The following is a 25,113-nucleotide window of genomic DNA, read 5'->3' on the forward strand; positions in this document are numbered from 1 at the left end:
CACACACCACCGTCGACCCCAGACTGGCCGCACCACCACTACCGGCCACCCACTTCAAACCAGCCAAACCACCCTCCCCCCAAACTTCAGGCAAGCAGCATGGAGCAGCGTCTCCGAAGACAGGCGCCACCAAGGTGGTAAAACGACGTCAAGGACGCCGCCGCCGTCCGATCCAGTAGCTGGATCTAAGGCTTTCACCCCAGAGAAAGAACATAGTATGCGGGGAGCAGTGCATCACACAACGACACCTCCAAGGAGGGATCCGACCGAAGCCGACACATGGCTTTCACCCGAAGCATCACCCGCGCCATCCGTTTGCTGAGCCACGCCGCTGCTGAGACCGGAGTCACCACCGCCCGGAGGCACCAACCTCCAGCAACGACGGCTACCGAGCACCCGCAGAACCAACACCAGGCTGTCGAAGCAGCCAAAGGGGGTGGAACAGAGCACGGGGGTGCCAGATCGGCAGGAGGACACGAGCAGAGGAGGCACCTCGCGCGCCTGATCTGGATCTGGCCGGAAGAGAAGGAATGGCTGGCCACCGGCCTGGCCCCGCCCCCACGCCGCCCGAGCAGCCGCAGGAGATGGCATCACCACCACGCCGAGGCTAGGGACCGCACCCCGACGCCCAAAGCCAGCCGCTGGCCCGGATCCGGCGCGCCGGCCAGATCCGCCGCCGAGGGGAGCGCCTGTGAGCGCCACGACCAGGCGCCGGCGAGCAGGCTGCGCGCCACCCCTGCTCCCGCGAGCGCTCACCGCGCCCTCGGCACCGAGCTCGAGTGAAGACGCCACCGAGATGACCCTAGCCACCCAGCCACCACGCGTCCGCCGCGGATCTCCCCGAGCCACCTTCGGAGGCAAGGGGCCGCCGCCACTGCGGCGAGGCCTGCGGCAGCGGCGGAGGAGAGGATGCGCAGGGGAGGGGGCCGCCGGCGACGCGCGAAGTTCCCCCGAGTCGCCTGAGCGGAGCGACGCGGGGGTCGGTCTCCACCCCAAGCCTCTACTTTAACCATCCACTTTACGAAGTTTGACTTCAAACAATTCTTATATGCAGAGTAAAAAGTATCGGACGGGATACAATCAAGTGAGCTAGTGTACAAATCTCTATGAAGGGCACCAAGAGAAAGTATAAAATAAGATATAAAAAATATGTTTGCAAAGGTCAGCACTAAGACTTCGAGCACTGCTCAAGAGAAAGTTACTTCATTCGATCACAAAGAGATAGGCCTTTCATTCGATCACAAAGAAAAAGAAAAGACAGATATAGGCCTTCGTCCCCAGTCACTAGAGGGGCTAGAGATTTGTTACGTACGTCGGGATCGATGGACTGACTTGGTCAACCATGACGGACCTTACAAACCTGCTCGATTGCATGAAAACTCACACGGCACATACCTCTTCAGTTATATTCTGCAACTCCTTCGGACCTCACATGAACGGGCTCATGGATTACAGTGCAAATCCACTCATGACAGCAAAAGAAAGTTCAGTAATGCCAAGTTGGCCAACGAAATTGATGCACACACGACATGGTGTGGCCGATCCGCAGCCGACACATCGTGAGACTGATGTGCGTCTAATTTACAAATGGTCTGATGGGCATAGTCGTTCATGCAGATCAGCTCGTCCATGCACAACACTGAAGTGAAGCACACGGCTGGATTTGGCTGTCGTTCCCTTGTCGTGCAGGGACTGTCGTCTGTATAGTAGTTTCGATTTACAAATGGTCTGATGGGCATAGTCGTCTGAGGAGTATCGTGTGAAAAGCGTCGGCTGAATAGCAGTGCTCGGTTGCCAAACCCACTGCCACCACGTTCCAAGCTCCGTCAAACCCACGACGATAAGGAGCGCGCCCCTATTCTCTCGCAAGTTGCAGCGCCCACCCGGCCGCGGCCTTCCACAGCTTTGACCCGCTCCGTCCCCGAGCGAGACTCACCCCAAAGCAAAGCGCAAACAAGACGCTTCTTCTTCCAGCCGGCCCGCTCTACACGGCGAGCACGGAGCGGAGCAAACGAGCGAGCTAGAGGTAGAGCCTAGAGCTAGCGTGGAGGCGGCTCGATCATGGAGAAGCAACCGAGCGGCTGGCGGGGGAGCAGCGGCGGCCACGAGGAGAGGCTGCCCCTGCGCGGCGGCGGCGGCGGCGGCCTGGAGACGGAGGCAAGGGCGCCGCACGTCCACGCCGCGGATCAGCAGGAGGCGGGGCGGGGCAGGCACCGGCGCAGCTGCGCGCGCGCCGCGCTGCTGCTCTGCCTGCTCACGCTCCCGGCCTGCATCCTCGCCGTCTGGAACCTGCGGGCCGAGTCCTCGCCGCGGATGCTCTTCGACGTCGACGACCTCCCAAAGGACGACTACGACGACGACCAAGGTACCACTCGTACTCCTCCACTTAGAATTCATACTCGACCGTAGAAGCTGATCGATGCTGCCCGGATGGATCATCGTAGGACTTGCACGTACTACTACTAGCTGCGATGGCCGTCGTCACAGAGAGAAAGGTTCTCAGCTAGTAGTAGTAGACGCAGGGAATGGTTTTTTGTTTAGAAAAAGGAGGCCCAGGAAATGATGGGGAAGTTCACGGAGGGAATCGTAGGGGGGCGCAAGATACCAGACGATAACATGGTTGCAAAGCAGATTCCCGTTGTCTTAGCGCTGCTTATTTTACTCGGGGCGGCCGGGTCTAAATCCCAATCTCAAGTTGGTCGCGTCGCCCGTCATAGGCCAGTTATAAAATTCTCTCGTCTGTTGCTGGCCTGCTAACGATAAACTTAATTAGACGCGAGGGCATGGCAGAGGTGATCAGCTAGCCAAAGGCCAGTTAACATCGGTTGGGTTAGGCACAGAAGATCCGAGCCGTGCCTGGTAGATTGAGAATTTTGGGTGGACGTCGGACGACGACGGGCTTTTTCGTGGCAAAAAGAGAGAGTCAAAGACCACACCGCGTGACCGCTCAAAGAGTCTCTACGCATCCTGAACGTGGGCCATAAAACCAGTATCCGGTGCACACGGCAGGAGGCCATTCAACGGTGTACCACAAACGTCCCGACACGTTTTAAACGGAATTTAAGCAAACCGTTTTCCTGTAAACAGGATGGCGTCCGTGTTCCAAGTTCTTGTGGTTCCCCGTCTCCAGCATCTTCGCTGTCCGTGAACTCCGGGAAATGAAGCTGCGAGTCATCGACAAGAAGAATGAAACATAGGACACGGACGTCTTCGTCTCTGTTGGAAGGGATAGAGAGATTTGGTGGAATAGTTCATTGTATTGCTTAAGCCTATATATATATATGAGTACATGATCATCTTGGAGTACAAGGCAAGGTGAAATAAATCCTACGCTATCCTATGTTTCCATAATAACAATGATATTCAACATCCCCCGCAGTCATAACAGTAGCGACGCAGACGGTGAGACTGAAGAAGAATCCGAAGGCAAGCCGATGGACACCCCCCACAGTCGTAACAGTCGATGCATCGCGGAGTCGTGGCTGGAGTGAAAACCGATGGTAGCCCTTTGTGCCGTTTGTCGAGGTAGCCGAGAGCGTAGGTGGTGTAGCTGTAGTCGAGGTAGCTGTGCGAAGAACGCTGTGGTCGGTGTTGGGTCGGGGTGGCCGATGTCGAGGAAGGCGCCGTGGACCGGGAAGAAGAGCGGCGGCGGCGGAGGCGAGGTCAGAAGCGCGGCGGCGGTGCTCGAAGTAGGCGAGGAAGAACCCGACAACATGACGAAGAGCGGCACGGACGGTGGCGTTCCCGCGCCAGGAGGCAGCGCAGCGCATACCACTTGAAGTCGACGCGTGTGGACGGCGGTGGACCGCAGGCCGCAGCGCTACGGACCGAAGGGGTGACGCAATGGCGACGGGTAGGTCGGGGCGACGACGGGGAAGGCCTCAGGGCAGTTGCAGGAATCGCGTGCCACACTCGCTACGGCTCGACGGGGCGACGCAACGGCAACACGAGGTCGGTGCAGCCTCAGGGACGGCTTGGAGCGGACGGCCTCGATGCGGCGGTTGACCGCGGGCCGCGGCACTACGGCCCGAAGGGACGACGCAGCGGCATCGCGCGATGTGGTGCAACCACGGGAATAGCCTCAAGGCGGTGGCAGGAACCACGTGCCGCGGCGCTACAACCCGAAGGGCGACGCAGCGGCGGCGCGGATCGTTGCAGCCACGGGGCGGCGGTGCTGCGGCCCGATGGGGCGACGCAGCGGCAGCCCGTTGCTCGATCGATGAAGGGGCGCGCTGAACTCGGGGACAGGGCGGTGACGGCCGGCGTAGGTCGACGAGCGGGCCGATGCGCAGACGACGGCCGTGAGAGGCGCCTGCCGCGCGAGGCCGCCAGGTCGGGACGACAGGCGGGCAGATGCACGAACGACAGCCGTTAGGGGCCGCCTGTTGCGCGAGGCCGCCGGGTCGATGAAGAGGCCGGCCGGCCGCGCGGGTGCCGGAGTAGAGGCGCACTAGGGTCGACGGCGGCGGTGGGCGACACAAACCGATCAAGCATAGATCGGAAAACAAAAAAAAAACGCCGATCAAAACGACCGGCGAGAGAGCGAAAAAACCCGGAGCAAGGGCTCGGAAAAAGACTCTCTAGGGCAGTCGGTCAACACGACCGGCGGACGAACCCTAGGTACGGGCGGCGCGGCCCCCGGCGGCGGTCATGGAGGCCGACCGCCCCAGGGGCGGCGCGCGGGTGCGGAAGCGATGGCGGCTAGGGTTTATGTAGGGTAACGCAGCAGAAAAAAAATTCTGACCTACGCACCAGCCCAGGATCACTATGCAGACTGCATACAAGGTTTGATCTTTTTCGTCACCGACTCGTAGCGCAGCGGGAAGTAGAGTCGATGACGATCGGCGGTGCAGATCCCCGCGGCTAGGATTTACAACCTCCCAACCGCGAGGATGTATACCCTCATCTGCTCCTCAGACAGCCCTCCGGGAGGCGGTCGAACAGCCCCCCGAACGGTGTCGCGGACAGCCCTTCGGGAGGACCTTCGAAACTCGAACGGTCACTCGGACAGCCCTTCGGGAGGACCTTCGAAACTCGGACGGCCACACGGACAGCCCTTCGGGAGGCACTCACGAACTAAGACCGAAACTACGATCTCTCTACAGAGTTGTACACATACGGTGTCATCTATCCGGCAGGGCTTCACCGTCCAGAACTAGTTCCTGCCGGAACCCAGACAGCCTTTCGGCTCTACGAAACTATTTCGCTGGGAGGGAGAGAAGAAGCCAGATCATTGCAATGGCATGTATGTGAGAAAGAGTGAGTGTGGAGGGCTGCCCCTCCACCTCTATTTATAGGAAATCCCAAGGGGTAGGGTAGTTTCACACAAAAACACAAAATGCACATGAATGAAGTCCTTCCACAAGGACCTAGGAGTGAAACCAATGAACAAGAGGGTCCCCAAGGGGGGATACCCCATGTGGCCGGCCACACCCCCCATGAGGGGCCCAAAAAATGGCTCCTATCCATCCATGTCATCCCCAAGATCTTTTGAAGCAAAGCCCCAAAAGGTGGCTTTCCATAAAGTAACCATAAAGCTGATTTTCACTATTCACGACGACATTTTTCAGCGTCCGTTCGAACTGAAAATATTTGTGTGGGCTTAGAACATTTCCAGTACCCACCAAAATTATTTTCAACGCGTTCCGAAACAATTCCGGTTTAGTGATTTTCATCTGCAAAAAGCATCTGAAGTGGTTCCGGCAGCTCCGGAGCATATCCGGTTATTATCCCGGAAAATTCCAGAAAGCTTCCAGAATGATTCTGGCACCCTCCAAGAATTATCAGGCATGTGCCGAAACCAATTTGACTTTATGGTATCCCCTGAAACAACTTTTCAGTTTCACCGGAACTCATCCGGTGACCTCTCTGTCCGAAACTTTTCCGGTGTCCGAAACTTTTTCGGTGATTTTCTCTCAGACTCCCTGTCTAGTATTCAGCAGATAGATGACCCTTAAGCGTGTGACCCCATAGGTTCGGTGAAGTATAGACATGACCTGGAACCCCTTCCGATCAATGATCAACATCGGAGCCGTGGACACCCATATTGACCCCTATACCCACACGAATGAATATTCGAGTGAACCTCCAGTTGCGGTGAGCTATTCCTGTTGCTTCACGATATATCACAAACACCTGAGGTGAGATTTATTGCATCCCCGTGGACGAACAATTTGTCCACCATGCAAGTTACCTCGTTACCGGTTTTGTTCTCTTTTCTTGTTTCCGTGTTCTGGCATCCCCGTGATCAAATCACAAAGGTGTCTGGCTAGACGATGATGGACACCGTAACACCGAGAGGGCCCGAGTATATCTCTCCACCGTCGGAGGAGCAAATCCCAATCTCGAGCTATCAAGTTACTTAACATACTTTCCCATGAACCCGTAAGCCGCCGTAATAGCCATCCAGTTACGGATGACGTTTAACAAACCCTAAAGTTCATGAAGCAAGCATGAAGAAACTCGATACTCTCATAGTTTAAGGAATTATGCAAACATTAACTATCTCTGTGTTATAAACCATTAACTTGTGACGAATGTATCTCATAGCATAACATCAATTCGGGTCGATTCAACACAAATGTCCTTCCTAACATTGTGCCCTCAAAGTTGCTTGGCTTAGACATGCCCATGATTGGGAAAACATAATCATCATGCAACACTTGAGCTAGTCTTAGAGGCACGACTAGGAATACATTTTACCGTTTATTATTCCACACGTGCATATGGGTTTTCCCCAGAGCCTTTATGGATATACGGGCTCGGGAACCACAACAGTTATAGCATGGAACATAAACATAATTATGAACAGGGAGATAATCAATAACATTTATTATTGCCTCTAGGGCATATCTCCTACAGACTCTCACTTGCACTAGAGACAATAATCTAGCTTATGCTAATGCACTTCACACCTGTGGCACACCGGTGTAAATATGCTTTGCTTGTGGTATAGCCTGATGTCCAACGGATCTGACGACTTCAGCTCCTTGTGTATCTTTGCATGTCCTCGCGTTTTCACATTTTCACAAAATTCATATTTTGTGTGGACTTGGCTTTGTATGTATGTGAATCACAGTTCGAACCTGGATTCCTCAGACTGAGTTATGGAGCAACTATCTGCAGTAGTATCCTATTGTCAAAAGCCATCTTGGAACCATACTAAGTTCATGAATGAACTATATGATTCAACATCTTCTTTGTCGCTTCTAAAGCGTCAACATACTTAGCCCTTGTTATAGAATTCGCCACAGTAACTAGTTTGAACAAATTCCAACTAACTGTGCCACCACATTGTGTGTTACACAAAACCCTTAATTTAAATCGAAAATCGCATGGAGAAAAGATGAAGACTGTATCGATGTAACATTTTACAACGAACTCTTCATGATCTCTGCTTGCGAGAAAACCATGTCATCAGTACTTACTCTAGTACTATGTGACATCTTTCACTGTTGTCCCATGATCAGTAATTTGATCACTTTGGTATCCATACTCGCAACACCTTGGTAGTATCGGACATATCTGGTTGTTTTACATACCATGGAATACATGATTAATCCAAACACAAGAGTGTGTGGAATCTCTATCATGTATTTTACTCATCAGTGTTTTGGGACACCGAGTCTTGCAAAAACTCTTTCCATGTGACTTCGGCAAGAATCACTCCTTGGCATTTTAAATGCTAAAAGGTTTTAGCATCTTGTCAATATGTATTCATTGCTTAGCCCCATTAGGTAAATCTATCTCCATAGATCATCATGCCTAATATTGAGGCTATTTAGCCTAAGCACTTCATCGAAAAACTATTTTCAAATGAAGTCCTAATTCGTGTCAAGAAATTTATTTCCAATTAACAATGTGTCAAGCACACAAGGTTTTTAGAAATATTATTACGCTCCCACTTACTTTCTTGAATTACAAGCATCTTCGTTACCCATTGATGAAGTCAAACCCCTTTGACCATTTCATCAAAGCACGAAGATTCCAACTCCATTTTGCTCTCTTCTGTCCATCGCTGGAACTCTGAAGTTTGCACCCTTACTAGCATCCTCTGGATAGACAAAATGCCTTGGACTGTAACACATGCAAGTCCTTGGTTTCATTTCCATCAGATGGAAATCCTATTGTCATCCATGTTTCATATCTCATGATTGAAATATGTATTAATTGCTAGTTCAACCCGAACCGACTTTAAGCATCGCTACGATGAAAACAACCTCATCGTAGTAAACTCTTGAACTTGTTATTTCAACAAGTCGAGCTTTATGGATAAAACATTTTTATCCGTATCAGTTTTAAGTTCCATAAATATTCGTTAGACTCTAAGTCTTCCGAAAGGTGTATCAAGGTTTTAATCTTGAATCACTTATATAAAAACTAACTCGGGTTGTATTGGCATTTAGCCAATTCCGGAGTCAGGGCCCATCAACGCTTCCTTGTGTATCGTAGGTATAATGTTGTCTAACAACAATATCTCGTTTGCGCACCTGAGAGGTTTGCACGAGCCTTGCCTATGTGGTTCAGCTACAAGTTCGACCGAAGTTCATACATTTTATTGTAGAGACTTCCGTATCAGTCGCTGTAGGAAACTCTGGAATTACTTCCAAGGTCTCTTCCTTTGATCTAATGACGAAGATACTGTTTATCTCGTCGAGTTGCACTATTCCCCCACTCACCTTTTTGAAAGAACCATTCCCTTTAAAAGCACACCGTTTCGCGGCAAAACTATTTGCCTCGGTATAGTGAGGGAGGAATACCCAACATTTTGGTATAACCTACAAAGTAGCACTTGTCTGATTTGGAATAGGTTTGTAACCTTTTACACAAGCCCCATATTCCAAATGTTAAGAAAATATATAACATGGTTGGGCGTACCATACCATGGCTTCATTTCAACAGACCCGATGTAGCTCTTTTCAGTGTAAAAGCCGCAATCTCTAAAGCATCACTTTAAAAAGGATAATGGCAAATTTATTTATGTCATCTTTGACCTTACCATGTCATAAATGGTTAGATTATATCTCCACGGACTTTTCACTTGCAGTGGTGTTCCGGGAGGTGCAAGTTATGAAACCCCTTTCACAACTCATCAGACATTCGCTAAACATGTAACTCAAATATTCCTTTGTCCAATCAAATTACAGAAACATAATTTTCTTGTTACAATAACTTCTACTTCATTTTTGAAAATCTTTCGAATGATTTCAAAAGATCCAGACTTACGTCTCATCAAACAAATATCCATATATCTACTTGAGTCATTTCTGAAGATATATAAATCCACTACTTGCAACAACATTTATTGAACTACACACATCAAAATGTATGATCACCAATAAGTTTGTTGCTCGTTCCTTATGGCCTGTGAACGGTATTTAAGTCACTTCACTTTTCGGAGAAAAGTTGCAAGTGTAAGATGATTCAAAATCAAACGACTTCAAAATCCATCACAATGGAATTTTTCCATGCGGGTTTATCCAATGTGACCAAATACAGTGCCACACATGTGTGGTATTCTCATAGTCTTGCGACATTTAGCGTCAGTGTTATGGATGTATTATATTACCATCAATATTCATAACATACATCCATCTTGGATGGAAGCATGGCCCTTCATGTTATTCATAATACTTAACAACAATTGTTGTTTTTATGAAAAACTCTTTTGCAACAAACATTTTGCAATGGGCTAGAGTGTATGAAACTCAAATGAATTATGAAAGTAAACCCAGAGGTATTGTATTATTATCAATATTCATAACATACATCTCATTCATAATGAAAGTATGGCCCTTGTGTTATTCATAACATCGAATATAAAAAGTTCTCTTATGAACAACCTTCTTGCAAGATACCTTATGCAATGGGATAGAGTTTGTAAACTCTAAATGAATTATGAAAATAAATACAGACGGCAATACACCGATGGAAGGTATAGTAACATTTACTATGTTCCCTGTGTATACCTTAACCTCATTTCTGGCTAGCCTTTTAGGCCATAGTAGCTCTTACATTGATTCGTAACAGAATGCAATCGAGTGGGTATCTTTGTGATTAACTCACAATACCCAAGAATTAGTGATTAACATGTTTAACCATAATTCCCAAGAACTATATCTTTGACCAGCCTACTATACATCAAAAACTTGTATGACATTCATACATGAGCTGGATATTCCAGTCATCTGTCTTTCTGCCTTTATACTTCTAACAGTTTAACTTTTAGTATTTCTCCTACTCGCAAAAGAAGCACCCAACTTAAGAGTGGCGTTAGCCCCGGACTTCCTAGGCGTGTAAGTCATACTAACACCCTTTGGAAACTTCCTTTCTCTTTAAGTTGTTGTTTTATTCACCTTTCATTATATAACAGGCGTTCTTCTGGATCCCTCTCTTATCAGTCTAATGCATAGTAAACACTTTACTAATAATTTGCAATCAAACATTGCTTTGGATATTTCATATCTTTCAGCCTTTGTTTGTATCTGAAAATTAATTTCCAGTTCCATGAATATCACATAACTATCCCAAACTTTCGAAGCTCGAGTTTCATGGAAGCAAACATATTTCACTTGACCGTAACAGAATTCTAGCTTTTGGATCGAAGGACGAGAGTCACATGATCCATAGCATTAGCGGGAGGATACGGAAAGCATGCGATAGGACAAAGTCCTTCTCGGCACTTTTGAGGACAATCCTCATATTACGTTACCAATCGTAAAGTTTTAACCAGATATTTAACAGCTATTCAATTTTAATAGGGAAGGTGGAAACGCGAGCCATTAATCTACAACTATTTTGCATATAACACTTAGACAATGTTCATAATTAATTGCACTAAGAATTAAACATGTTAATTCAATAGTGCGCTCCCACTCAAATCAATATCTCTCAAAATTGATTGTGAGTGATACAAGACCCACATTTCAATTGTTCGCCATTGGTGTAACACCACTGATGACGAAAACTCTCAACTGGTAGGCCAACTTGCCAATCACATCTCTATGTGACTCTTGTTCATCTTTCGATGCGTGTGTTCCGAGCTCATGACGGTCATGCCTGAATGTCAAGATAACCAAGTGATCTCGCTGCGAGGTCTCAACTCACCCGCCTCACACTTCTCTAATCGTTCGTACCCGTGTGACACGGCGCACCCCGAAAAGATAGGTGCCGTGACGGTGCTACACTTGGGAGAACACTAACTACTTGGTATTTTAAGTGAGAGATCACCCTAACAAAAGCGACTACCGCGCAATCAAGAGGGGTGCATCATAAGGGATAAACATCTCAGGCAATTCATAATAGCATGATATGGTATAGCCCTTTCTGACGGAGAAGTCTTTCATTTCTTCGTCTTCGGCATTCGCGTCGGTGTTCACCTTCACGAAGATTGCCACCACCTTGTCGATGCACCAGATAATATTGCTATCTCTATAGCTAACAAAATAATGCATTACAACAAGGTTGACATGCAGGTCATTAAAGTGCAATCATATGGCTCCAGCCATCATGCCGAATCATGACACGCAGGTCATGTTAATTAATTTACATTATATAGTCATCTCATACATAATCAAATTATTATGAGCACTGCTATACCACATCACATGCACATGCAAACCCTCCTGCAAAACCAAGTTAGACGTTTCTAATCGGTTCATGCAAAAAACTTGTTTTACGTGGCTTCTAAGGTTTCGAAACAAACCGAAGCTACCAACGTCCATCATCAAGTATGATAATTCAAGTCGCTAGATTAACGTTCCAGGGTGTATGAAACACGAGATAATAAAATCTTGAGCCCCATACTAAACTTCGTCATACGCATGACCTCCGTGCAGATCATATCTGCATTGCCCTTTCGTCTGCGAAATTTCATCTTTCTTTTTAACTACGGTGGAATTCAATGAACTGTTAGCACTTTGTTGCTCAATCAGGATCGCGGATTGCCAGAACATTGAAACTCCACCATACTGTTATCAAGATCAGAAATATGCAAATTCCAGGGAAGCAACAAGAACATCGGGTAACAGATTTCATCTGTCACCCGCATAAATAATTTTCAGCAATAGATCTCATCTACTACCTAATTATATTATGCAATACCCATACATCTCTATGTATTCTAGATCGCAACCTGCATCTACGCATAGCACGGCTCATGATGCCACTGTAGGGTAACGCAGCAGAAAAAAAATTCCGACCTACGCACCAGCCCAGGACCACTATGGAGACTGCATACAAGGTTTGATCTTTTTCGTTACCGACTCGTAGCGCAGCGGGAAGTAGAGTCGATGACGATCGGCGGTGCAAATCCCCGCGGCTAGGATTTACAACCTCCCAACCGCGAGGATGTATACCCTCATCTGCTCCTCAGACAGCCCTCCGGGAGGCGGTCGAACAGCCCCCCGGACGGTGTCGCGGACAGCCCTTCGGGAGGACCTTCGAAACTCAAACGGTCACTCGGACAGCCCTTCGGGAGGACCTTCGAAACTCAGACGGTCACACGGACAGCCCTTCGGGAGGCACTCACGAACTAAGACCGAAACTACGATCTCTCTACAGAGTTGCACACATACGGTGTCATCTATCCGGCAGGGCTTCGCCGTCCAAAACTAGTTCCTGCCGGAACCCAGACAGCCTTTCGGCTCTACGAAACTATTTCGCTGGGAGGGAGAGAAGAAGCCACATCATTGCAATGGCATGTATGTGAGAAAGAGTGAGTGTGGATGGCTGCCCCTCCACCTCTATTTATAGGAAATCCCAAGGGGTAGGGTAGTTTCACACAAAAACACAAAATGCACATGAATGAAGTCCTTCCACAAGGACCTAGGAGTGAAACCAATGAACAAGAGGGTCCCCAAGGGGGGATACCCCATGTGGCCGGCCACACCCCCCACGAGGGGCCCAAAAAATGGCTCCTATCCATCCATGTCATCCCCAAGATCTTTTGGAGCAAAGCCCCAAAAGGTGGCTTTCCATAAAGTAACCATAAAGCTGATTTTCACTATTCATGACGACATTTTTCAGCGTCCGTTCGAACTGAAAATATTTGTGTGGGCTTAGAACATTTCCAGTACCCACCAAAATTATTTTCAACGCGTCCCGAAACAATTCCGGTTTAGTGATTTTCATCTGCAAAAAGCATCTGAGTGGTTCCGGCAGCTCCGGAGCATATCCGGTTATTATCCCGGAAAATTCCAGAAAGCTTCCAGAATGATTCTGGCACCCTTCAAGAATTATCAGGCATGTGCCGATACCAATTTGACTTTATGGTATCCCCTGAAACAACTTTTCAGTTTCACCGGAACTCATCCGGTGACCTCTCTCTGCGGAACTTTTCCGCTGTCCGAAACTTTTCCGGTGTCCAAAACTTTTTCGGTGATTTTCTCTCAGACTCCCTGTCTAGTATTCAGCAGATAGATGACCCTTAAGCGTGTGACCCCATAGGTTCGGTGAAGTATAGACATGACCTGGAACCCCTTCCGATCAATGATCAACATCAGAGCCGTGGACACCCATATTGACCCCTATACCCACACGAATGAATATTCGAGTGAACCTCGAGTTGCGGTGAGCTATTCCTGTTGCTTCAGGATATATCACAAACACCTGAGGTGAGATTTATTGCATCCCCGTGGACGAACAATTTGTCCACTATGCAAGTTACCTCGTTACCGGTTTTGTTCTCTTTTCTCGTTTCCGTGTTCCGGCATCCCCGTGATCAAATCACAAAGGTGTCTGGCCAGACGATGATGGACACCGTAACACCGAGAGGGTCCGAGTATATCTCTCCATCGTCGGAGGAGCAAATCCCAATCTCGAGCTATCTAGTTACTTAACATACTTTCCCATGAACCCGTAAGCCGCCGTAATAGCCATCCAGTTACGGATGACATTTAACAAACCCCAAAGTTTATGAAGCAAGCATGAAGAAACTCGATACTCTCATGGTCTAAGGAATTATGCAAACATTAACTATCTCTGTGTTATAAACCATTAACTTGAGACGAATGTATCTCATAGCATAACATCAATTCGGGTCGATTCAACACAAATGTCCTTCCTGACATTGTGCCCTCAAAGTTGCTTGGCATAGACATGCCCATGATTGGGAAAACATAATCATCATGCAACACTTGAGCTAGTCTTAGAGGCACGACTAGGAATACATTTTACCGTTTATTATTCCACACGTGCATATGGGTTCTCCCCAGAGCCTTTATGGATATACGGGCTCGGGAACCACATCAGTTATAGCATGGAACATAAACATAATTATGAACAGGGAGATAATCAATAACATTTATTATTGCCTCTAGGGCATATCTCCTACAGATTAGAATCCGAAAACTGATACCATGTTAGAAGGGATAGAGAGATTTGGTGAAATAGTTCATTGTATTGCTTGAGCCTCGTGGGCATATATATAGGAGTACATGATCATCTTGGAGTACAAGGCAAGGTGAAATAAATCCTACGCTATCCTATGTTTCCATAATAACAATGATACTCAACAGTCTCCCATGTCCTACTCTTTCTCGCCGGAGTCCGCGGCCTAGACGTCGCTGGTTGAGATGAGGTACACGATAGATGTGGACATGTCGGCCTTGTGGTTGTTGCGGCCTGGCGCGAACCGCGCGGGCGATGTTAACGACCCAGAGCTGTCGACGTTCTTGTCGGTGATCGCCTGCACTGCCCAGCTACGTGGGCCAGCCCGGGCAGGAGCGTCGGCTCGTCGCTGGACACCTCCTCCATCACCGGCTCATCGTCACTCACCTCCGGCAAGCTCGTTGGCAAGCCGGCTTCTATCCGTCGTGCACGACGGGCCAGCCAGCCAGCCAACTCATGTTTATGCTCTTTTGAGAGGCTCTCTCACATCACTCTTGAGCTCGTGGTCATGGCGGTGGTGATGCATGGAGGAATGGAAGCGGGCGCAGTGTGGTGCGGATCGTGTCGGGCGTAGCCACATACAAATAACAAGCACCAGTTAGGTCACACGGTGGGTTGTTTCAATGCGGGCGCCAGAGTGGTTTCTCGGTCGCTGTGCATGTTTAATGCCGATAGGCGGACGAGCAAGAATCTGGTTGGAATGTGGTAGATAATCGTCATGCCCCGTCCCGTCCCGCCGGGTCACATCCATCCGGCATTGTACATGCATGGAGACCGGCACGCAGTGTAGGTGGCGCTCTCATTTGGCGCGCCACTTCAATGCAGGTTCCCGTGACCGGTCGCGTACACTCTCGGCCGGCATGAATGCGGTGCGAGGAGTGAAGGTGCGGTAACGTGGTAGAGGGTGCGGCTGCAGGAGATGTTTTGGGTGGGACCGGGATGTCGGGCGTGTGGTTTGCATCAAGTTTACGGGATTTCAATCAAGCGGACGCGTCCACGGACTGATGAGGTACTGCGTTGGATGGAAGAGTGTGTTCGGCTAGCTTGATCCACATATTTGCTGACATTTTAAGGGTCCGTGTTGGAGATGCCCTAAAATCTCAAAACTCCGATTGGCCAAACATCAAAGTTCATCTAGGGAATCATAGGAGCAAAAGAGACTAGACAAACATAGTTAGGGCAACTCCAACTCTGATTAATAAATGGACATCATCAAATGTCTGCTGAGACGTTCCGCGAACAGGGTGTCGACAATCCAACCATAGTCATCAAGACCAGAAGGATCAAGAGGAAAGAAGGTGAGTGGACACATGAGTTGTGGGGAGATGTGCAACAAACAGTGGGCCAGACGGACATGTGGATCCCCCTTCTTTCAGTTTGGTGCTGGTTTGAGAAAATAGAATGTCGAAACCACTTAACCCACTATCCGCGAATATTTGAGGACTAGTGTTGGATGGCTAACAATGCTCGAATCGTTGGTCCGAACATTTCTGACAGATTTGATGATCGGGTTGGAGTTACCCTTACAAAGTATATTCTCCTTGCCTCTTGCTCACTATTTTACTCGGAGCGGCCATGTCTAAGGGGTTGTTTGGTTCCTAGCCACACCTTGCCACACTTTGCCACACCTAACCTTAGGCAAGTTTGACCAAGTTAGGTAGGTGTTTGGTTCTAGCCACACTTAAGGCAAGAATATTTTTAGGAGAAGTGAACCCCACATGTCATAGACACAAAAAGTATGGCAAGATCCCCTTAGGCAAGCCAAAGTGTGGCTAACAATTTGAGCAACTCAAGTAAGGCAAGTGTGGCAAGTGTGTGGCAAAAATCATGTGACAACATATGGCAAAGATAGTCACAATCCAAACACCCCCTAAATCCCATTATGAACTTTGTCACACGGCTGCATCTCCTCCAGCCTCTATGGCTTGCCCGTGTCCTGAGGGCATCGGCCCCAGCGGTCGGAATCACCGTCTCCTCCAGATCCTGGCTTGTCAGCGTCGTCGTGTCCCCTGTATCAACCCCCTTCGCCCCGCCGCCTCCCCAACCCCAGCCACCTCGCTGCCCTGTCCCTCGTCATGTCCAAGGTTCATGTCCGACGTAGCTCCCTTTCTAGTGGTGGTGGTTTTTAACCAATGTTTAACTTCCAACTCCCAGTTTCTGGTCTGGTGGCTTTAGATGCTCACGCACATGCCATAGAGAAATCCCTGCTCGGCTTGCCGGTTCTGGCAGCAGCGTCATTGGTGAGTGTTGTCCCCTCCTTGACGGCATTTTCATGGCCTCTCTCTGCACCCCTCTTCGAGAATGAGGGGAAGCCCTACCCGGGGTTTGATTCTTCGGATCAGAAAACGCTAGCGTCGCGACGTCTTTTTTCTTTCTGAAGGCATCGTCTTGCGTGCTCGTGACGCCCCCGGTGTTGGACTTGTGGGATTCGACTTAACGTTAGCTTGGACTACCTCTCTAGTTAGGGGTTTAGCTGTGGTCTTTTGCTTGATTGGGCGAAGCACCCCTTGTCTCTCTGCTTTGGGCACCGGTTTCACGACAACTTGCGTTTGTGCATGTGTTTTACCCTCGCTTGTACTCATATGCAAAACTTTGTGTATTAGATTTTTTTATATGTTCCTTTGGAGGTAATTAACGATAAACCTCGCGTGCACATGCGACCAACTAGCCAAAGGCCAATCAAACCCGGTTGAGTTGCGCACAGAAGATCCGATCATTAACTGCCGGCCATGCGGCAATTTCTTTCTTTTTCGAGCATTCGTCAGCAGCCCCAGCCCATGCCACTGCCGCATACCCGCATTGGGTGGGCTAGAATGAAGCTTCTGGCGGGAAGCCGGACCAAACAGAAAACGACGGGCGTCCGGGCAACGCCGCTGTGACGACCGCTCAGGATGGCAAATTTTCGTGTTTTGACCCTTTTGCGATACAAATTCAGGATCTGACCCCAGTTCGAATTTTTTTCGTGATCTGACCCTTTCGCTACCGCCACGGGATGTGGCGGTAGGGTTAGATAGGCTACTGCCAGGGTCCATGGCGGTAGGGTGCGACGGCCGCCGTTTGCCCGCGCTGACGTGGATAAGTAGCCTACCGCCAGGGACCCTGGCGGTAGCCTGTCTAAACCTACCGCCAGAACACCTGGCGGTAAGGTGTGGCTGGGGTTTTGCCTCGTAAAGTTTCTGTAACGAAATATTTAGGTGCCCTGGCGGTAGGTTAGTCCTACCGCCAGGGTCCTTGGCGGTACGGTCCTGTGTTTTATGGTTTCCAAGTTTAATTTTTGCTTCTTTTCAAAAACAATATCACAGCAATGATATAGACCCTAAAATATGAGCTCACATATTGTTTTAGTGATTGTTTATTTTGTAAAGTTTTATCACATAGTTTCACAAAGAAAGCAAAATATGAGCTCATAAAGAAAGGCAACAAACGGTACAACAAGTTCTTAAGACAAGTTTATAGGGTGGGTCCTGTGGGTTTAGGTTACAAATTTTATTGATTGTTTGTTTTGTCACAAGTTTCACATAGTTTCAGAAATAGCAAAATATGAACTCACATATTAATAAAGGTTCCACATAGCAAATATCAAACAGTTTACACATAGATTCATAAGTAGGAAATAGCAAATAGCAAACTTGTCCACATAGTTTGACAACCCCTACTAAGACATAGATGCATATGCAATAGACATGTTTATAGGGCGGGTAAACCTTCCCCCCTCGTATGTTAGGCCTGGCCGTGGAGACAGATACGGCAGCGGATCCACCGGTTCAGGCGGAGGCGGAACGCTGGTCGGCATCCGACCGTTCAAGCACTCCCACCTTGCCTTGCCAGCTTAAGTTTTCGCCCCCGCCCTTCCCTAGTAGATGATATCGAACGTCGATGCACTTGGGGCGGCATCCTGGCTCTCTCCTCCGCATTGCTCTCGAAGTAGATCCTCCGGCCCAAATTGCGCAGCTCCCAGTTGGAGTGCTGCTTGGCAGCTTTAATGGTCCCTTCCCGACGTTTACGGGAGATAGTTGGATCTCCCTCCATCTCAGCAGTCACTCTCTTCCACTCCTTCACACTCTGCGACCAACACTTCACATCGTCGGCGATCCGTTCTGCCCTCTCGTGCCATCGCACTGCCCTCGTTTCCTGTAGGAACTCGTCTGAAAAAGCTCCCACCGGCTGTAGAAGCTCGGGGAAGGACTCGTACACGTACGGAAGTGGCAAGGCAGAAGATTCGTGTTGGAGATGAATGGGCGATGGTTGCGCCACTGTTGCAGACCTAAACATATGGATCAAATAAATAAAATACATATATCAAGATCATACCATATCATATTTACTCCATCCAAATCCACTACTTGCATCATATATATTTTGTTTACTCCAATATGCATCATATCATAAAAAAAAACCTCCAACATTCATCTTGAATGTATTATCTCCAAACAACATCTTCATATCATCATATCAACATGCATCATAAAACTACTATCAAGTCCTCCCACATGCATTACATCATAATTTTTTTAACAATTTTTTTTATGAACTAGGGTTCATCTTCACACTAACATATGAACTGTTGATTAGAGTTCATATTCAATACCACTACTTACTAAAGAACTAAGAACTACAACTACAATCAAGCTAAAACAATCTTAGGTACAAAAAAAATCCAATCTAAGTTAAAAAATATGAGGGATTTGAAGCAAATAATGCGTCGAATCGGAAGCAAGTTTGCAAAAACTAATTGGAGGGATTGGAGGAGCTTACGTTTCTCTCTTCGGGGCCATCTCGATCCGCAAAAACGGTGAAGAAACGGTGAAGATCCGAGGGGGGAGCGGAGGAGATGAGAGAGGGAGAGAGGGGCGAGTTGGGGAAGAAAAGATGAAACTGCCGACGGAGGGAGGGGGAGGGGTGGAGAGATGGGCAGGGGCGCAGGGCCCAGGGCGAAATAACTGCCCGGACCCTACCGCCAGGGGCTCTGGCGGTAGGGTTAGACAGGCTACCGCCAGGTGACCTAGCGGTAGGGTGCGATGGAGAGGGACGGCGGACGTCTCCACGTGCTGACGTGGATTACTACCCTACCGACAGGTCCCCTGGCGGTAGCCTGTCTAAACCTACCGCCAGGGTCAAATCCCGAAAAATTTCCAAACTGGGGTCAGATCCTGAATTTGTATCGCAAAAGGGTCAAAACACGAAAATTTGCCACCCTGAGCGGTCAAAACTTGACAAAGCCGGGCGTCCGGACACCGGAGTTACGCTTCACAGAGCAGTTCGCTGCTTTGCTTTACTGTTACTGTCCCGGGTGGTGGTCTGTGCTGTTCTTTCTTGATTTAGATAAGAAGATTTGAGATCCCATTTCCGGCCTGCGGTGAGGGGCAGCAGGGTACTTTTTCCCCACTCCTCGCGCTGCCCGACGGATCTCATCTCGCGGACAACCGCAGCGCGCTGCCGGTGCCAGCTACGGAAAAATAAACGTGGGCGGTGCGGTGCAGGCAAAACCGGGCAAGGGACAGAAACAGAAAAGGAACGAGATATTCAGACACTCTCCAAAGCGCTGGCTAGCCTCACCCTCACTCACTGGTCACTGCCCAGTAGCCAGCTGCTCCTGCAACCTGCTCCCACGCGGACGAAGCGACGGCCGGACACGGACTGGCTCGGCCTCCCTGTCCCCAAAAGATTAAAGCGGAGCACGGCCATGGGAGCACCGGCTCGCCGCTAGCCCATGCGGGCGGTTGGGGCTGGCCGCGGACAGCCGCTGGCTCTGCTAGCTAGCTCGTGGCCATGGGGAGGAGCGGCGAGGGGGCGGCGCCGCCGCGGCGGCAGCGGGCTGGGGCGGGGGCGAAGGGGAAGCTGCCGCGCGGTGGCGCCGCGCAGCGCTTCGCGATGTCGGTGTGCTTCCTGCTGATCCCGGCCGTGCTGCTCCTGCAGCGGTGGCAGGCCGGGCCGGCGCCGGAGTGGCTCTTCCGGGGGGATCTCTTCCTGCCGGAGGTGAGCCGAGGTACGTGTTCGGTCCCGCATCTACCCCCTTGCGCGCGCGCGTGTTCGTGTCGTGGCCTTTCGTTTCGGGTCGAGATTAGTCTACTCTCTACTGTCTCTGTCTGTAGGCTGTAGAAATGGAGTAGACGATAGAACCACCCTCCTACATGTCGGCACCAGTTGCGCGCAATCAAGCAAGCAAAAGTCCAGCCCCAACTTCACTGCGAGGATAGCGGCCCCACCTGTCAGTAACTTTCGTCTACCCGTGTGAACTTTTTTTTTGCGTAGTAAAACGTGTCTCATTTAGTCTACCCGTGTGAACTCCCAAGGCTCCAAGGGACGAGAGCTGTTTAAGTATGAGTGTATTATGTGTGTGGGTAAAACTTGTATTGCTCAACCCATCACAGTATTACAATCAGCTAAACTGAGTTGTTGAATTATCGCCGAAAATAGGGCTATCTATTTAGAGTATCAATGATACATGATACAACATTCTCAGGGTTAGTTGGAGTTGTTCTAGTATGTCTTTATAACAGCCGTTTGGTTGGATGTTTATCTGTCTGGCTACCTTTGGTTATGCCTGGGAGCTTTGAACTCTGTTGCTTGGTTTCATTAATGAAAATGGAGCCGGGGGAAACTCCTTTATTTCAAAAAAATTAATATATGATAGAATAAAGCATGGGCGAATTATCCGCATCGAAGCTGCAATTGTGGGTTCACAAAAAAAAATTACAATTGTGGTAGGTAATTCTTTTGTGGGTAAATTGTGGTAGATGTTGGGCATGAATGATATGCTTTCTCGCGAAAAGAAGGAAAGGTGATACGTGTACCGATTGTTCTTGCTGGACCTCTCTATAGTTAGCTTGTGTGTTAATGGTGCTAAGCTGCTAGCTACTTTTGTTTGCATCAATGATGAATGCCACTAGAGAGTATCTTTTCATGCGACGCCGCTTTCTCAAGGAGATGACGAAGAATAAAGTAAGATGAGGAATATGGTTCGGTTCAAGTTCTCGATACATATCTAATCAAACATTCACAAAAATATCCGTGGTCCTCATCTTGAGAGATAATTCGAGTTAGTTTTCGTCATAACAATCGGTGGGTAAGATAGAATCATGTACATGAATGTTGGAAGGGACATATGGAACCAATAAAGTATAGTAGTTTGCCTTAGTATAGTGTTATTTCCGTTGAAAACTTAATGGAAAGGGTGATAACCCCCTTTTTTGTAAAAAAAAAGAGTTTAGTTAGTATAAATAATGATACTTTTTTAAGACTACTAAAATGCTTTGATCTGTTTATTGTTTTGATCCAAATGTTAGAAGGGATACTTTTTTAAGAATAATATCTTGTGTGTTTAAATATTTGTCATAAAAGGAATCAATATGTTGGGTATACCACTTTATATTTGTAGCGTATGTTATGACAACACGTATAGGAAAGTTGAAGAAAATTGTACACATGACAACACATGTTGATTCAAATGTTCAACTACACATTTGAAACAATATGTTGTACGTGAATGTGACAACGTAATATGTATATACGCTACGCTGAAGAAAACCGGGGGCAACTAGAGGTCCTTGTCCAGTTAATTATTCTAGATTGTATCCTTCCCCACTGCATGAGGAGACAGCAAAGAACTGCTTTCTTTTGCGCAAAGAACTGCTTCTTCTCATCATGTCCATTGAATTGCATAAAGGGCAGCCCATTTGTACTCCAAATGAGGTGCATGATCTCTTGCAACTTGCAAGCAACTGCAACGAGGAAAAGAACAAGCAACCAGCCAACTTCCGTAATACTGATTCTTAAAAAAGTTTAAAAAATCTTGCGTCAAGTTGCTATGAATTGCATTCTTTTGTATTGTTCATTGAAAAGACAATCTTTCGGTCAGTCTTCTCTTGTATTTTGTTTGGGTACAACCCACTTTGTTATAATATTCTGTTACTGGCTTACTCAAGCAATACAACTATAGGTGCTCCCTAATGTCAGTTTCCATGTCCCAATCCTTTGTAGGGATTTTAATTAATTCAAGTGATTGTTTCCGCTATGAGAATAATGATAACAATGTAATTCAACTTAGATTTACCAAAATTTTTTTTGAACTACAATATGCAGCAGCAAACCAATACTATTATTTTGGTCCTCCTTGTATTGTTTTCTTGCGCTGACTTAAAACATCTTATCTTTTTCAGATATACGAGATGATATGCCTGATGATTTATCTCCATCGGCACAAATTGATTATGACAGACTTCTGGGTGGCCTTCTGATCGAGGGATTTGATGAAAGATCGTGTCGCAGCAGGTACCAGTTTGCACGTTATCACAGGAATGCAGCAAGAGTACCTTCTCCATACCTCATAGAAAGATTAAGGAGACAAGAAGCACTGCAGAAGAAGTGTGGTCCAGGCACCAAATCATACAACAATGCTGCAAAACAGCTCATGTCCACTCAGAGCATCGACGGCATATCGGATTGCAACTATCTCTTCCTGACAATCCATGCCGGGATGGGGAACCGGATGCTTGAGATCACTTCAGCGTTCCTTTACGCACTTTTGACAGGCAGGGTTTTGCTCGTGGACCGTTATAAGCAGATTGCCAACACTTTCTGTGAGCCTTTTCCTGGAACTTCATGGTTGATTCCTTCAGATTTCCCTCTGAGCTATAATGAGTTCACCAAGCATAGTCCAGAGAGCTATGGTAACATGTTGCAGGAAAATGTTATCCGTGGCAACACATATCGGTCTCTAGCCAGTGCTAGGCCTCCCTATGCGTACCTCCATCTTGACGGTGACTACGCTTTCCACGACAAGCTTTTCTACTGCGAAGACGATCAACAGTTCCTGCAAGGTGTGCCGTGGCTGATCATGCGGACCGACATGTACTTCGTGCCGTCACTGTTTCTTATCCCAAGTTTCCAGGATGAACTGAGCAAGCTGTTTCCTGAAAAGGACACCGTTTTCCATCACTTGGGCCGGTATCTTCTTCATCCCACAAATGATATCTGGTATTCGGCGACAACGTACTACAGGGCCTACCTTGCTAAAGCTGATAAAGTAGTGGGAATACAGATCAGGATATTTGAGAAGAAGGGCATCCTGCAAAGAAACGGGCCGTTTCCACACGTTTTAGAGCAGATCCTTTCCTGTGCCCAGGGTGAAAAGCTGCTGCCACAAATCGGCGTGACCGATGGAGCGGCCGCTGGGAATAACCGGACAATCGCCGTTCTTGGGACCTCTTTGAGCTCTTGGTACAGTGATCAGATCAGGGAAAGGTACAGCGAGCACCGGACCGTCGACGGCACCATGGTGAAAGTTTACCAGCCGAGCCACGAGGAGTACCAGAAGAAGAAGAACAGGAAGCACAACATGAAGGCGCTGGCGGAGATCTACCTGCTGAGCATGAGCGATGTGCTCATCACCAGCGGCTTCTCCACCTTCGGGTACGTCGCGCAGGGCCTCGCCGGCCTCACGCCGTGGATCATGTACAGGCCCGAGAACCACGTCGTGCCGGAGCCGCCGTGCGGCCGTGCCATGTCCATCGAGCCGTGCTTCCACCAGGCCCCCTACTTCGACTGCAGGGCGAAGAGGGACGCCGACCTGGGCAAGGTGGTGCCGTACGTGAGGCACTGCGAAGACGTCAGCTGGGGGCTCAAGATTGTAAATGAAACTCGGTTGTAGCTGTAAGTTTTCTTTTCTTTTCTTCACACGGTAACACAATTGTTTGCTAAGATAAGGTAGGCTTCTTTCTAATTTACAGGAAAAATATGTTCCATGAATGTATTTTATTTTCCTCTCATGCATTTGATCAGAACTGTAGATAGTTGATAAACAGATTCATCAATAGGAAAATACTATGATTACCAAGTTTTCTGTCATTCTTACTTTTCAATGAACGCATTTGTTCTTACATTTCGGTCAGTCTTCTCTTGTATTGCAATGGGGGCATTGTTTTGCACATGTTGGTGTTAGTTGAGTTTCCGAGCAATGATCAAATTTCGCCACCGCTGGATTAAATTGCAGAAAACCACCACTTTGAAAGTTAGGTTAGCAGAAACACTTTAGCTATATGTCAGTCAGCTGAAAATTCATTTTGGGTCAGTCGATTTTGTGCCCGTCCGATTCTCCTTTGAGATGTGTGCTGTTTTTTTTCTGTGTCATTTTGGTGTTGAGTTGGGCTGTGTGGAATCGATTGACCCCTATTTTGGGTCAGTCGAATTGCTTCTTGGGTTCGTTTTTGCTCTTCTGTGTTGTGTCTTTCTTTTTCCTCTTTTCTTTCCTTTATTGGTTATTTTTTTGTTTTTGTGTGTTTTGGCTGAGTGTAATTATATACATACAAATACAATATAATATATGCCAAAAATTCATGATTATTTGATTATTTTTGCATATTACGATAAAGTGCAATTTCGGTGCAAAGTTGTGCGCAAGTTTTTTTTAAATTTTCTTTCTTGTAAAAGGAAATACCATAGCTACTAATTCATTCTTAAAAAAATCATTATTTTGATATTGTTTTAGTCTTTACTTCATTTTCATTCTACTTTAAGGTTAATACCAATGCCACTATTCATTTGTTTTAGATTTTTTTTTCAGAAGTTCCACTTTTATATGCTTATTCTTGCATATTTTTAAAAAGCGCAATTTTTATATATATTTCGTGCAAATTTTGTCAGTGTTTGTTTTATTTTTCCCATTTTCTTTGTTCTTAAATGGTAATACTAATGCCACTAATTCATTCTTTCTTACAAACTTAATTA

The 25,113-nt window shown here is 47.7% G+C and overlaps 1 protein-coding gene across 4 annotated transcripts; it reads left to right on the forward strand.

Annotated features, from left to right (window-relative positions):
- The first annotated feature begins 1,773 nt into the window (after positions 1-1,773).
- Positions 1,774-24,266, forward strand: LOC109780874 (galactoside 2-alpha-L-fucosyltransferase). 4 transcript variants are annotated; one of them, XM_073502378.1, is made up of 3 exons: positions 2,245-2,365; positions 10,229-10,295; positions 22,548-24,266. In XM_073502378.1, exon 3 carries the CDS (start codon positions 22,562-22,564, stop codon positions 24,035-24,037), a length of 1,476 nt encoding a protein of 491 aa, XP_073358479.1. In that variant the 5' UTR covers positions 2,245-2,365; positions 10,229-10,295; positions 22,548-22,561; the 3' UTR covers positions 24,038-24,266. The 4 variants fall into 4 exon arrangements, with proteins under 4 accessions (XP_020195049.1, XP_073358479.1, XP_020195050.1 ...); XM_073502377.1 differs by lacking the exons at positions 2,245-2,365; positions 10,229-10,295 and adding exons at positions 19,877-20,374; positions 20,481-20,596; XM_020339460.4 differs by lacking the exon at positions 10,229-10,295 and having other exon boundaries at positions 1,774-2,365.
- The last annotated feature ends 847 nt before the right edge of the window (positions 24,267-25,113 follow it).

This window comes from Aegilops tauschii, chromosome 6 (assembly GCF_002575655.3).
Source record: "Aegilops tauschii subsp. strangulata cultivar AL8/78 chromosome 6, Aet v6.0, whole genome shotgun sequence".
Taxonomy (NCBI): domain Eukaryota; kingdom Viridiplantae; phylum Streptophyta; class Magnoliopsida; order Poales; family Poaceae; genus Aegilops; species Aegilops tauschii.